This window comes from Neovison vison, chromosome 3, assembly GCF_020171115.1.
Source record: "Neovison vison isolate M4711 chromosome 3, ASM_NN_V1, whole genome shotgun sequence".
NCBI lineage: Eukaryota > Metazoa > Chordata > Mammalia > Carnivora > Mustelidae > Neogale > Neogale vison.
The window spans coordinates 20,781,428-20,796,763 of record NC_058093.1 but is presented as its reverse complement, the minus strand read 5'-3'; the positions used below and the strand labels follow the sequence as shown (position 1 = coordinate 20,796,763).

General features: G+C 39.3%; 1 protein-coding gene across 15 annotated transcripts in view; it reads right to left on the bottom strand.

The window, feature by feature from the left end:
* Positions 1-15,095, bottom strand: part of UNC80 (unc-80 homolog, NALCN channel complex subunit) — a 223,950-nt gene extending 208,855 nt beyond the window's left edge. For all 15 annotated transcript variants that reach the window (XM_044241491.1, XM_044241501.1, XM_044241499.1 and 12 more), the window contains exons 1-5: positions 14,861-15,095; positions 13,852-13,900; positions 11,009-11,165; positions 9,394-9,695; positions 435-558 (exon numbers count right to left, since the gene is read on the bottom strand). In XM_044241491.1, coding sequence (XP_044097426.1) covers positions 435-558; positions 9,394-9,695; positions 11,009-11,165; positions 13,852-13,900; positions 14,861-14,952 — 724 coding nt within the window. In that variant the 5' untranslated portion in view covers positions 14,953-15,095. The remainder of the gene's footprint in view (positions 1-434; positions 559-9,393; positions 9,696-11,008; positions 11,166-13,851; positions 13,901-14,860) is intronic.
* Between the last annotated feature and the right edge of the window lie 241 nt (positions 15,096-15,336).

Below are 15,336 nucleotides of genomic sequence, written 5' to 3'. Positions count from 1 at the left end.
ATCAAGACAAGATTACTAAGGAGCTTTTACTTTGTCTACTATAATGATGATTATGATGATAAAATTGTCACTACAGCTTATTCACTTACTATGTACCTGGCATTCTTCTCAACAATTTTACATAAATTCATTCATTTATTCTTCATAATAACCCATACTTACTAGCAATATGATATTTTAACTCCTGTTTTACATATGAGGAAACTGAAGTGCAGGAAGTTAAAATGACTTCTCCAAAGCCACACAACTCAATGACATGTGCCCCTGGTTTAGTTTCTCATCCTGTGAGAGAGCCCTGTGCCTGGGGCACTGACATTCTCCCTGGAGGAATTTTTTTCCTCTTGGTTTCTTAAGGGCGAATCATTCCATCACCTTTACTCCTGCATGTGAGGGTATCTGCTACTCCTGTTCCACCGGACGTCCAAGTTACGAACCTGTAATGATGTTCCTGATAGGCTTCACCAGTGCTGTGAAGCCGGAGACCTCGGGCTGTCTGTGCTCCCACATGGGCTGCCATATAACAAGCCCACTGGCCAGTCGGAAGGTCAGGTCAGATTCCTGAGGGAAGAGAAGATTTATATCTGATACCAGGCTTGTAACTGGTTGAAAGGCCCAGTCATTGCAGTGATTAGTATCATTCGTAAGATCATTGTCAAAGTAGGTTGATCTTCTAGACCCTCTTTCATCCCTCAGATGAGTGTTTCCAGGGTAAACCAGTAGCCCTAAGTTATCATCACAATTACTATGGAAACCACGGTGGTCTGCTTTTGGCAAAATTAATAATTAAAATGGAGCTCTGGACAAAGCATGAAACACAAATTATTGTTTTCTGTTAGTAGTGATCAAGGCCTGTTTATTTCAAGAGTCTTGGCAGATCTCTTGTGGTTATCATTATTATTCCTCTTAATTATTTAATTGTCCTTCTTTCTCCCTCTTAAATCAATATCCTCAGATATGGATATTTTGACTTTCTGTTCTCCTGGCCATCTTTTGTCTTTGCTTCATGGAATCAGGAACATATATTTAGACCTTCCTAGTATATTGTTTTGTAATGTTACCTTCTCAAAAATCTTTAATTTCTTGAGGGTCTATCAGGCATTCTCCCCCTTCCAGAGCACCTGGCATCATCACAATGCTTAGCACAGCATTAGAAATTGGGTACACAATAGGAGCTCAACAAGCACTTGCTGAATTACACTGACCTTACAACCCATACTCACTCAGTTTATCTACAATTTAAAGTCTCTTCCAGGGAGAATATTCTCTGTTTCATCATGACATCATTTTGAGAGGTTGAGATGTTTAAAATGCAATCTCATATTTTTTAAGTACAAATATATGACACTCTGAGATTAAATTTTAAACAACTCAGCTACGAACTAGAATTAAAATTAAAAAGAAAAAAGAAATAAAATAAAGAAATTAAACAACTCAGCCTCTCAAAAAGAAAGCAATGGAAGCAGAGAATGTGATTACAGATTAATGAACACAAAGGAGACCCAGGAATTCACTTGGGGCAGGGATTTGCAACCCTAGCTTACATATTATAATCACCTAAGGAGCTGTTAAAACCTAGGAGGTCCAGGTCTCAACTCCTTCCCTTGCCCAAAACAATTAAATTAGAATCGCTCTGAAGTTCTCTGCTGACTTTCACATATAGCCATGGTTGAAAACCACTGATCTATGGGGCACTTGGGTGACTCAGTGGGTTAAAGCCTCTGCTTTCAGCTCAGGTCATGATCCCAGGGTTCTGGGATTAAGCCAGAGATTGGGCTCTCTGCTCGGTGGGGAGCCTACTTTCCCCCCCACCGCTGCCTGCCTCTCTGCCTACTTGTGATCTCTGTCAAATAAATAAGCAAAATCTTAAAAAAAAAAAAAAAAAAAAAAAAAGGAAAGAAAGAAAGAAAGCCACTGATCTAGAAGAATAAGAAGTAGGAATAAATTGGGAAAAATGAAAAGTGATCCAGCAAATGGTGAATCATTGTGGCTCAGTGCCAAGGAAACTTCAGCAGGAAAGTTTGGTGAAATCCACACACTGATAGAGAGAAGCTTCGTCTGTAAGCTATGGACTGGGATGCTGGGGCTACAACAGGGCCCATGATGGGAAAGCATCTAGGACTCCCTGTGAAGGTATCAGGAAAGTACATAAAGCACTTGGTCAAATTCTGTCAACATTCATTCTACAAATATTTATACACCACCTACTGCATACCTGGTACTACTCTACTCTAGGCTGGAATAGTGAACAAAGCATATAAAAATCCCTGTTTCTCTAGGTGCAAAAGAAGAAGTAAAGCAGGCAATGGGTTGTGTCTGCAAGGTGTAGATAGGATGGCCAGGGGAAATCCTTGTTGTGAAAGTGGCTTTGGAGTAAAAAGATCTAAATGAAATGAAGGAGCTGCCATGTAGATATTTTCAGAAAAAACTTTCCATGAGAAGGGATCAGCAAGTGTGAAGATTCTAAATATGCCTGGTCTATCGAGAATAAGCCAGAGACTGTGTATCTGGAGTCAAGTAAATAGCAGAAGAGTAGAATGAAAAAGTAAGGTCAGAGAAGTTACTGAGTTCCAAATAATATAGTGCCTGATAGGTCATAGTAAGGGCTTCAGCAATTACTGAGTAACACGGGGAACCACGAGGGTTCTGAGTAGTGGCATGACATTACTGGATGTAGGCTTGATAGGATTACTGAGGCAATTAAGAATAGTTCGAGAAAGGGCAAAAGTGGAAAGAGAGACAGTTTCAGAAGCTATTATTATCATTAAGGTGGAAGATAATTACAGGAGAGAGTTTGTAGAGGGCGAAATGAGCAGTGGTAGATTCTGGATACATTTTGAACACGCAGTCTACAGACTGGAAGTGGAAGGTGTGAGAAAGAGGTATCAAAGGTTTTTGGCTTTGACAAAGATAGGCAAGATGAAGGAGGAGCAGGTGTGGGGATATCAGGAGTCTAGTTACAGACATGTTAAGTTTGAGATGCTTGTTAGACATTCAACTAAAGATACTGAGTAAACAGCTTGACAGGCAGATTTAAAGATAAGGGAACATAATATTATGTATGGTGTTAGATCCAGCAAGCAGGCAATTAACAGAAAGCAAAGTTTATCAAGTTTGTTTCCAGAATTTCAGGAAGCCAAATTTTAATTGACCTGGTTTTGATAGTTTCATAGCTTCTGAGCTCAGTCCTTTTCCATGGTCCTCATAAGTAATGTTGGGACAAAATAAAATCCAGTGGACATTGCATCCAAAGGTAAGCTCTCTTATACTGAAACCTGGGCCTTTAACACTGGCCCTACCAATGTTAGCACTCACTGAGAGTTATTATTCTGCTTTTATTTATTTTATTTATTCTGCTTTCTTTGATATATTTCCAAATAGATTGTATACTTATTGGAGACAAATTGAGATCTTCTGTGCATTTCTCCTTGACCATCAATACAGACTTCTGGATTAACTGAAGATAGTTTACATTTCACAAGTAACACAAACTAAATCAAATCATTCTTTAGACTTGAACACTTGCAGAATGCATGGCCTTTTCTTATGTTGCTATGTTCCTTTGTAAGTCCTTTTAGGTTGGTTGAATGCATAAGTTCTGGGACCCTAATTTCTCTTCTGGAGTCCCCTTTCGTGGGTCATGTAATGCTATGTATGCAGTCATGGCCAAAAAGTTGATAGCTGGAAGAGACACTATCATTCAAGCAGCTGTGGGGCAGGGGGTCTAGTAAGGTCCTTAGAAAAACCAGAAGACACAGACACTAGTAGAGTCAATAGCTCCACATCTCAGTTGCATTTTTTGCTTTCACCGAAAGCCTGTTTTCTTGATGGCATGAAATTCTAAATATGTCCATGAGTAGTTTAGAGAAATCAAATTTAAAAATTAATATTATTTTAAATTTTAAAGTTGTTTACTTCAAACATATGGATTTTATAAAAACTTCATTGAGGCTTGGATTTTTATTCCTTGCTGTTTTGCTGGCACTCTGAGTAGTACCTCTCATAGACTAAGCACTCAATAAATATTTATTAAAGGAATAAGTACATATGCAAATAAGTGCACTAAATTCCTTAGTTACAATAAATACCCAGAATTTTTTACCAAATTAAATTTAGTTGAAAATAATCTATTTGACAGAATTTTTAGATTTATTTCATGTGATATATTTGAGGCAGTTATAAATTAAAATCAAAGAATCAATGTACAGAAACCTGTTGTATTTTTATACACAGATAATGAAGCAGCAGAAAGAGAAATTAAGAAAACAATCCCATTTATAATCGCACCCCAAATAATCAAGTGCCTAGGAATGAACTTTACCGAAGAAGAAAAAAAAAAAAAACAAAACAGTACTCTGAAAACTCTAAAACAATGATGAAAGAAATTGAAGAGGACACAAAGAAATGGAAGGATATTCCATGCTCATAGATTGTTAAAATGCCTTTACTATCTACAGACTTAATACAATACCTATGATAATACCAACAGCATTTTTCACAGAACTGGAACAAACAATCCTAAAGTCTATATGGACCATGAATGACCCTGAGGAGCCAAAGCAACCAGGGAGAAGAAAAACAAAACTGGAGGTATCACAATCCCGGATTTCAAGTTATACTACAAAGCTATTGTAATCGGAACAGTATGGTACTGGCACAAAGACACATAGATAAATGCAATAGTACAGAAAACCCAGAATTAAACCCACAATTACACGGTCAATTAATCTATAACAAAGGAGGAAAGACTACACAATGGGAAAAAGATAGTCTCTTCAACAAATGGTGCTAAGAAAACTGGACAACGACATGCTGAAGAATGATAGTGGATCACTTTTTTACACTAAAATAAACTCAAAATGGATTAAGGACCAAAATGAATTAAGGATCTGAAACCACAAAAATCCTAAAAGAGAACACAGGCAGTAATATCTCTGGCATCAGCCATAACAACATTTTTCTAGATGTGTCTCCTGAGGCAAGGGAAATAAAAGCAAAATTAAACTATCAAGACTACATCAAAATAATAAGTTTCTACACAATGAAGGAAACAACCAACAAAATTAAAAGACAGCCTACTGAATGGGAGAAGATATTTGCAAATGATGTGCTGGATAAAGGATTAATATCCAAAGCATATAAAGAACTTATAAAACTCAACACCCCCAAAATAAGAAATCCAACCAAAAGACAGGCAGAAGACATGAATAGACATTTCTCCAAAGATGACATACAGATGGCCAATAAATATGTGAAAAGACATTCAACCTCACACACCACCAGGGAAATGTAAATCAAAACCACAATGAGATATTACCTCACACTTGTCAGAATGGCTAAAATCAAAAACACAAGAAAAAAACAAGTGTTGGTGAGGACGTGAAGAAAAAGGAACCCTCTCACACTGTTGGTAGGAATGTAAACTTGGGCGGCCACTGAGAAAAACAGTATGAAAGTTCCTCAAAACATTAAAAATAGAACTGTTCTATGATCCAGCAATCACACTACTGGGTACTTACCCAATCAGTCAATCAATCAATCAATCAATAGCTCAAAGGGATACATGTGTCTCTATATTTTTTGCAGTATTATTTACAATAGCCAGATTATGGAAGTAGCCCAAGTATCCGTCAATGGATGAGAGGATAAAGAAGATGTGGTATAGAGACATGATGGACTATTATTCAGCCACAAAAAAAGAGTGGAATCTTGCTGTTTGCAAGGACATGGTTGGAGCTGGAGAATACGGTGCTAAGTGAAATAAGTCAGAGAAAGACAAATATATGATTTCACTCATGTGGAATTTAAGGGAAAAAAATAAGTGAACAAAGAAAAAGAGAGAGGGTGAGGCAAACTAAGAAACACTTTTAACTATAGAGAACAAATGGATGATTACCAGAGGGGTGGGGGTGGGGCTTAGGGGATGGTGAAATAGGTGACAGGGATAAAGGGGTGCACTTGCTGTGATGAGTACTTGGTGATGCATGGAATTGTTGAATCCCTCTACTGCACACCTGAAATCAGTATAACACTGTGTGTTCACCATACTGAAATTAAAATAAGAACATAATTAAAAGAGAAAAACATGCATTGAACGATACACTGTCTTATAGAAAGATGAGTCAATTTATATTAATTTGCTAATTAATGAGTTAATTCATTCAACAGATATTAAGCCAATAACATTATCTGTGTAAGTGCTGATAGGCAACTCGAGGGAGTGGGGTTAAGAAAAGGAATGCCAAGTGGGACAGCATACAGGGCTTGGAGATGACAGCTTTGTAAAAAGACCAGTCTGAATGGTTATGTGGCTTTCCCCGGGAGCAAGCAGGTGTCTGGGGCAGGGGTGGAAAAAATGGAGTTTGGTCATGACTTGGGGTTAACATTTTGAAGGGCAAATGCAAAGGAAGGATAGGGGAAAAGGACATTGACGGTGCTGGTGAGGAGCAGTTCACATGTGTAAGGTTTGGGTAGAAAAGTGGAGACACTCAGGGTCTGATAAGCAGCAGGCCAGTGAAAGACTGAAGGCAGTGATTCTCAATCGGGGCCATTTTCATCCCCTTCCCACCCACTGGGGACACCTAGCAATGTCTGGAGTCATTTCGGCCATCACAGCTCAGAGGGAGGAGGTGCTCCTGGCATCTGGTGGGTAGGGGCCAGAAAAGCTACTGATGTCCTACAAGGCACAAGGCAATGTCCCACAAGAAAGAATCATCTGGTCCAAAATACCAACAGTACCAAAGCTGAGAAACCCTGGTCTAGGGGTTGTATATTCCCTATCTACATTTAAAAAAGCAAACACCTTGCTCAGAAGGAAAAAGCCTTTTGGAGAAATTTATTGACTCATTAATATTTTTTTATTCCCTATAGCATCTGGAACAATATTTCCTTCATAGAGATAATAAAATGATGAAATAATAATATGCTAATAATAACAGTTTATTAGGATTTAATCACTGTACCATATTTTATATGCATTGTCTTATTCCCTTATAAATTCTTTAATTCCTTCCTCATAAATCTTCCAGGTTATAAGTAAAACTTGAGGGTCTTGAGCCAGAAACTGTCTGTCTAGTCTCCCCTGGAAAAGAATCTGGCTCCCTTTCGATTAATAATACAAAATACTAATAACGAAAAAATGCCATCACTAAGAGCAACTCACACTTGTTAAGGCTCTTTTATGTATAATGTTGAGCATTATCATGTTTCATCACAGTACCTCATAAAACTATTTGTATGTCCAACTAATACTTGAGGGAAACTGAGGCTTCAGTTTCTAAACCTCATAGTCACATAGTAGGAAGCAGCAAATGTATGATTCAAATGCAAGCCTGTTTCCAAAACTTGGACTCTCAGTCATGTCTTCAAATAAAATTACAGCCATTCCAGTCATTTCTGCACCTCCACATTTTTTAATCCAGAGGATATCTGTCCACAGGTAGAAATCTTTATGGGCTCATTATTTAAAGAAACCTTCTTTCCTGTCCTCTCCATTTTAAGGACAATGTACCTACATATAATCACTACTCGTGGCACCTGGTTTATTCAATGAGTCATCTATTAAATATTTATTGAGTACCCCAGTTTTGGCAGACACTAGACACTGGAAATACAGTGTGACCTTGACAGGAAATGTCCTTTTGCTCAAGAACTCTGTTCTAGGGGATAAAGGGCAATAAATATGCAAACAACCACAGAAAATAATTTTGGATACTTGTAAGTGCCAAGAGAAAAAAAAGAAAAAGGGATAGTCATGTGTTAGTGACACAAAAGTAGTCAGGAAAATTCTTTCTGAGGTAACATTTGGGTTGTGAGTAAACTGATGAGACAGATATGGCCATAGGAAAATTTAGGGGAGGAGGCAGAGGTCGTTGTTTCAAACAGAAAGAAAAACAAGTGCATTACTTGAAAGCAAGAATGAGTTTGCGGGTGAGCCCCACTGAACTTGGAGGTTAGTGAAGGAGAGAAAGTCTATTGACACAGCAGGAGATGGGGCCAAGAAGATGGGCAGGAGCCTGGACCAGCTAGTCCCATAAGCCAGAGGGTGGTCTAAATTAATGTTTCTTAGTAAGTGTAACCATCATAAAAGATTTTTTAAAATGGAAAGTCAATTATTTTAAAGCAGCTATTTAATTTGATTTCACAACATTTGAAATTTTTAGTATGTTTCATGAGCAATGTTACCAGTGCATGAAAAGCATTTTGGAAATTTACAGGTAATTTCAATTCTATTCCTGGCAGCAATGGGACAGTGTCAAATGAAAGTGAATTTTAACTAAAACTAAAAGGAGTGAAAAGATTCACTTCATTCTCCTAATAGTGATTATTAATGGTCTTACAACCACCTACATATACATATGTACACACACTCACATACATACATAAATACATATAACTCGAATCATTTATTAGGATCTTATTCTATTAAAGAACACTTGAGTATAACAATTTCTTCTTTTCTCTTAACTTAGCACTCAGAAGGTATATAATAATTTTCATTTACAGAAATAAATACATCTTGATTCCTCTCCATGTGTGGCAACTATCTTGTGTCCTCACATATATTCACCCTCTGTTAGAGGTATCTGCAGCAGTATGCAATGGAGGATCCAAGAAGTTAAGTAGTATCACCATGATCACACAGCTAGAAAGTGGTGTGTTTTCACATAATTTCACATAATTTCAAATCATATTGTCTCCTTCAGACCCAAAGGGTACTTGTCTATAGTTACATTACAGTACAATTGATTTCCATATCATCCAATGTTTTGTATTTTATGCCTTTAGAAATATTTTGGAAAGCAATTCTCAGCTTGTACCACACTGTCTAGAAGTCCATGGCATAGAAGACATTTAAAACTTCTGCTCTAGACCTGCATTATAACAGACAGCTTACAAGGTACTGTAGAAATACAAAGGAGATAATAATGACTTAGTCTACATAGGGAGTTTCAGAGGAACAGCTTCATGGAAATGAAGACATTGAAGTTGAGGTTTGAGGAGTCATCAGACGAACAGAAGAAAGAAAGAGGGCAGAGCGAATGGCAAGGGTATATTCAGGGAATGTCTCCCAGAGCTGGATCATGAAGATGCCAGTAGGGACTGGCAAATGATACATTAAAAGTTTCTTGACCTTATGTGCCATGTTTAATATGCTGGACATGATCTTGGGGCAGAAGGAGAACCTTTGAAGATTTTAAAGTAGATAATGATATGCAAGGAATTGTGTTTTGAAATCATAATCAGTGGTTTGATAATAGAAATAAATCTCTCCATGTCTTGGCTTGCCACAACATCTTATAAGACATGGACAATCAAATATGGAAATATGGAAACACCATTTGAAGCCCACCTCACCTCTATCCCCCCTCAGCCTAACACTAGCCCTCTCCTTACCTTGATCCTGTGTACCAGAGGAGCAAAGAGAAACACAAAGAGCTCCACAGTGGCCATGGAGTTCTGGAAGATCTTCCTTCTGTTGTTCTCTTCTTCATCGTTGGAGCTGCTTTGACAAGGCTGCCCTGGTGAACCCTGGTTTTCTACCTGGTGGATGAATGCACTGCTGCTGCCACCCCAGCTGGAGCCACGGTCTGTGCCCCCAAACCGTTCACTGTTGCAGTCCTGGGGAGCCTCTAGGAGCATCCAATGAAGGGTGTGAAGGAGCTTTGTCTCAGCAACACCCAGTTTATCTTGGTGGCCTGCATGGGGACAATCACATAGCCAAGTTACCAGAACAATGGATATCAACTTTGGGTATGGAAAGAACATCCTTGCTTTGCTCTGCAGCCTGATTTCCTGGGAGACACTAGCATTTCTCTATACTTCTTACATCCACGGCTGGAACGGCTCATTCTTTTCTTTTTCTTAAGATTTGTTTATTTATTTGTTTGTTTATTTGAGAGAGAATAAAAGCAAGAGCTCACAGAGGGAGAGGGAGAGGGAGAAGCAGACTCTCCACTGAGCAAGGAGCCAGATGCAAAGCTCAATCCTAGGACCCTGGGATCATGACCTGAGCCAAAAACAAACGCTTAACTGACTGAGTCACCCAGGAGCCCCTGGAAGGGCTCAGGGCTCATTCTTGTCTTAGGGCTTCCTAACTGGTTACAATCTCTGCAGAATAGCATAGTGTCATAGGAGGAGAAACTGCACACATCCCCTCTCTTCAGGCAGATACCCATATATATCTCCAAATAGGCAGTGTGGTGGTGAAGAATCCAGGCTCTGAAGATAGCAACAACTTTACTTTAGACAGGGTGACCAAGAAACCCCTCTCTAAAGGTAACTTTTGTGCAGAGACCCAAAAAAGGGCAAAGAACTGGATGGAAAACAGCACATGCGTGAACATGGGGTGGATGTTAGGACATGTTATCATGTGAGAAAAGCAATTTCAAGAGAATCTTGAAAAAAGGAAGAGTCTCTATGCACATGCATACACATACATAGAGTACTACAAAGTGCAAGAGGTCGCTTTAGGATTTGGGAGGCCCAAAGAGAAATCGGATTGGAACTCATCTCAGAGAGGTGATAGGCTTCAGCTTCCCTGTAATGTTTTAATGTTTAAAAGGAAAATATATTCACGTATTACTTGTAAAATTCAAGATTTAAGAATAAGAATGCCGGGGCGCCTGGGTGGCTCAGTGGGTTAAGCCGCTGCCTTTGGCTCAGGTCATGATCTCAGGGTCCTGGGATCGAGTCCCGTATTGGGCTCTCTGCTCAGCAGGGAGCCTGCTTCCTCCTCTCTCTCTCTGCCTGCCTCTCTGCCTACTTGTGATCTCTCTCTCTCTGTCAAATAAATAAATAAAATCTTAAAAAAAAAAAAAAGAATAAGAATGCCAGTTCCTTCATTGGTAAGATGGAGATCATAGTGGTACACACATGAGGGGGCATTTATGAGAACTGAATGAGATCATGTGTTCAGTTCCTGGAAAAAGAGTAAGGACCCAGTAAATGTCATTAGCATGAGTGTTGACAGTTACATGCCATGGAGAAGGAATGAGGAAGAAGAACCAACCTAACTTGTTCCTGTTTGAAAGCAGGGTTGCAGTGCAGTGCAGGACGTGAGGCAAAGCAGCTTGCACCAGCTCCCATCTGGAAATGCTCTGGATGGCTTCAGAGAGGGCTGGAGAAAGGCCATGAAGCTTGTTCTCTACCAACACACGCTCAAAGGACTGTGGATGCCGAAAAAGAAAAAAAATGTGTAAAATAAGGAATTGGAGATTCTGTCTGACGAGAAACTGGAGATCAAAGTACTACACCAAGATGCAAATCACTGCATCAAGTTTTTTTGAAGTGCACTCACATTGCATTTCATGTTGATGATCAATGGGTCATGATCATTTCTTTTTAACCATTTTTAGGTTTTTTATTTAAAATATAGGACTTGAATTATTAAGTGACTTTTATTTTCACCAAAATGAGTGTCATCTAAAAAAAGAGCACAACACCACATTTAACTCATGTAATATGTTATAAAATGTTGCTGTGACATCCAAAGGGGCTGTCACATTTGCAGAACACAATGAAATGTCTTCTGTGAAAGGGTCTTGAGGAAAGAATTTGTTTTGATGTGGTTCAACAAGTGTTAAAATAAGATACAACTCTTTCAAGAAATCTGATTTGGGGGTCTCTGAATTCTTTCATGTCCTAGGCAATAAGCACATTGTGTCCTAAGCACAAGACATTTCCTTACCTAATGCCTGTAACCATGAAGATACTTCATATACCTTTGAATAAAAGACGGAAGGAAGGGCAAGGAGAATGATGGGAAATAAGCCATAGCTTTGCTGGTTTATTCACTCTTTCTTGGTCAGGGATACTTTCAGAAAGTGAAACATCACAGAACAAATTTGACCTACTCCCAGTTTTTGTTGTTGTTTTTATTTGAATGGGGGGGGGCGGATATCGCTCTAAGGGGTTAGGGAAAGTATAGCTTCCAAATATTTAAATAAATTTAATAGATATTTGACTTATATGAATTGAACCTGATTGTTACCTGATGCCCCATGTAATCAGGAAGACTGTGGAAATATGCTACAGAGTGATCATAACACAGGTTTCAAGTATTCAAGCTGTATTATGGGTACTATTAGGAGACCAGAGAAAAAGACATGGCTTAATACAGATATTCTCTGAAGAAAATGAGTTACTTTTTGACTAAAAAAAGGAAAATAAGAAATCCATCTTCATAATGAAAAGCATGGTGATGTTTTGGTAAGGAGTATAAAAAGATAATGGTTTTTTTTTTATTTGTTTTTTTTTTCTTCTAAACTGAATAAAGATGTATCCAAATGATTTTAAGTTCTTCAGCCCTCAGATATCTAAGTATTCATTAAGTAAATGGTGAGTATGTTGGGCATTAAAAGATTATAAAGAATTTACAGTCTTGTTGAATACATTTTAGAGGATGAGTTGTATATTTTATAATTGGGTGCTCTGGGTACTTAATGTCATTTCCTTCTTAAATGTCACTAATACAGCTCTTATTATTTTTTAAACCCTGATAACTGCTTTCTACATTTTTATTTCTCTGTGACTTAGTGGTTTGATATTGTATGACTACATTAAAAATGCCAAATCTTTGCCAAGGATAGGGAAAACTCAGGATTATTTTAAGTTAGTATAATTGTAAGCATGATTTATGGAAGGCTCAGTGATTTCTTAAGTGTCAAATTACTCTAATTTGAGCTAAGTACAACAAGAAATTCCATTAAAAGGTCCTTATTAAAAGATTATATTTTAAAAATATCTCTGTGGCAACTTTGAAGGACAGGAGATACAACAAAACAAATTCCTATTTGAATGTGTGTACCTGCATGCACATTTAAAAACTCTCTAGTTGGCTCTCATCATTTTTAAGGGCCATAACATATTTCAGAACTCCTCACTATATAGTCAGCTGTGTAGTCATTTGCAAATTTTCATGGCAATGCCTAAATGGGTAGGTTTCCACTTTTAGATTTTGATATATGAAATGTGAAGATCCTTATTTGAACTCCAAATTCTAATGAAATTTATGAAAAGTTCATCCCATTTTTGCTTCATGATTTCATGTTTTTTGTTTTTGATTTGTGATTGGGACCTCTTTAAGGATGTATGATTCACTCAGACTCTCAGGACAAGTGCACTCTATAAGGTATACATATTAATAGCATTATTCTCATAATTATTTTATATCATCTCTTTTCAGACTTGCACAAAACATGCAAGACATCAAGTTCAGAACTGTATATGACTTTGAGTCATTCATAGGCCCTCATCTCATTAACTTCCACCATAATAGTCTCAATTTTGTTGAGGAAAGAATGGACTTCTTATATTTGTCCTGCAAGGCCCTTTACCACTTGGTTCTCTGTAATCTCTCCATCCTTTCTTCTACTGCTCTACTCCTTTCCACTCGGGGATAAGGTGCTTTAGACTCGTTATTCCCCTTTACTCTTCCCTTACCTATTCCTCCCTCCCTATTTTCACAGTTTTCTCTAACAGTCACATTAGCAGGTAAGCCTTACCTATCCACTGCTCTTAACATGGAATCCACTCACTCCCCCAATCCCGAGCTGCCAGTGCCCCCAGTCTCCATTCTTTCTTCATTTTCTCCATAGTGCTTATCACTATCTGGCTTATTATGTGTTTTACTTATTTGTGAGTGGCTTGACTTCCTCCCACTAGAATGCAAATTCTGTATTTTGATTATTGCTCCATCCCATCATTTAGAACCCTGCCTAACACATAGAAGGTGCTCAATAATATTTGCTAAATGAATTAATCTATACAGTCAGTTTAATTTAATGCCTTTCTTTGGGTTGAAATGGCCCCACAGAATATGGAAACAATCATTAAATGTTGAATATCACATACCACACATGAGGCTTCATATTGCTTTCCCAGTTTAGGCCTCAAAAATGCACTGAAAAATTAATAGAGATAGTGGTTATAAGTAAAATTATTAGCATCTTTATGAAATATTTTTGCAACGGATAAGATACAGTGCTACATAACTCAAATTTCATGCCTCCCTATAGCTTGTTAATGAGCAGGTGTTGAACAGCTGACGACATTTGCTTTTACATGTGTAATTACATATATGAAAGAGATGTGGATCTCCACATTTTCTGCATCCACTCTTATTCTGAAGACTTTTTCCTAATCAGATTCCAAATTGCCAATGGTCAGGAGTGGTGTATTGCTCATGTGTATAATTATATCAAAAACTAAAAATGAACAGTTTGTGGGTTGTGGTTTCCAGAACCCAAATTTTTATCTGTTAAATTTACAAAATAATAACAATAATAATAATAATAATAATAATATTGGAACTCTTGTTTCTTGTTTATTAGAATAGGTTTCAGAGATCCTTCCAGGAAAAAAAAAAAATGCTTATCAAAAATCATCTTCCTCAGGGTCTTGAACCAGGAAGACTATATTGGCTGAATCCGAGCAAAAATGGTTAACAAGTGGGCATAGCTGATATTCGCCAAACAGGAGCTGGAAAAACAACAGGTCACCGGCCTGGAATTACAGCAGGAGATGGAGCGGAAATTGGACGCAAGAGCACAACCAGTCATAATTATCTTCCCTAGTTCCCCACCCCCTCTTCCTAGGTTTTCTGCCCTCCCACCCCCTAAATAATGTATATATTTATTCAACTGCCAATCTGCTTGTCGACAAACTTCACGGAAATATTTTTTTTTTAAATGCGTGTTTTTAAGCAGGTGCAGAGGGCTTGCTTTCCAGCCCCAGAGAGGGAGCTGCAGGCTGTGGCGCGGCCTCAGCAGCAGTGGCGGCAGCGGCAGCGGCGGTGACCCAGGCGGCCCCAGGAGCGTCCCCAGCCCAGAGTGGCCCGCGGCGTGCCCTCTGCGCCCCTCACCTGGTTTGCCGCCACAGGAAGGTCTGGATGGGCAGGGGGATGCCGCGGCCGCTGTCTTGCTCCTGGCCCTCGGAGCTCTTCCTCTTCACCATGATGGTGGCTCCTGGGAGTCCTACTGCAGGACCCAGCTCTGGCTCCTCGCTAGCCGCCGCCGCCGCCTCCTCCTCCTCCCGCTGCTCTCCCCAACTCTCATCCCCTCCTTCCCCGAGGCTGAGCCGGCTCTCTCCGCCCTGATCCCCCGTCCCTCTCCCCTTCTCCCGCCCCTCCCCGCCCGTGGAACATGGCTGCGGGAGGAGGGGAGGGCTGGAGGAGCCGCGGAGCGAGGAGGGGGGCGCTCGGAGGAGCTGTCCGCCTCGCCGCCCCCGCGCCCGCTCCTTGCTTTCAGTACCTCCCACTGTGGACAGCAGCCCGCGCGGGCGGGCCGGGCGGCAGAGCAGAGCCGGGGACAGGGTGAGCTGCAGCGGGATGGTCAAAAG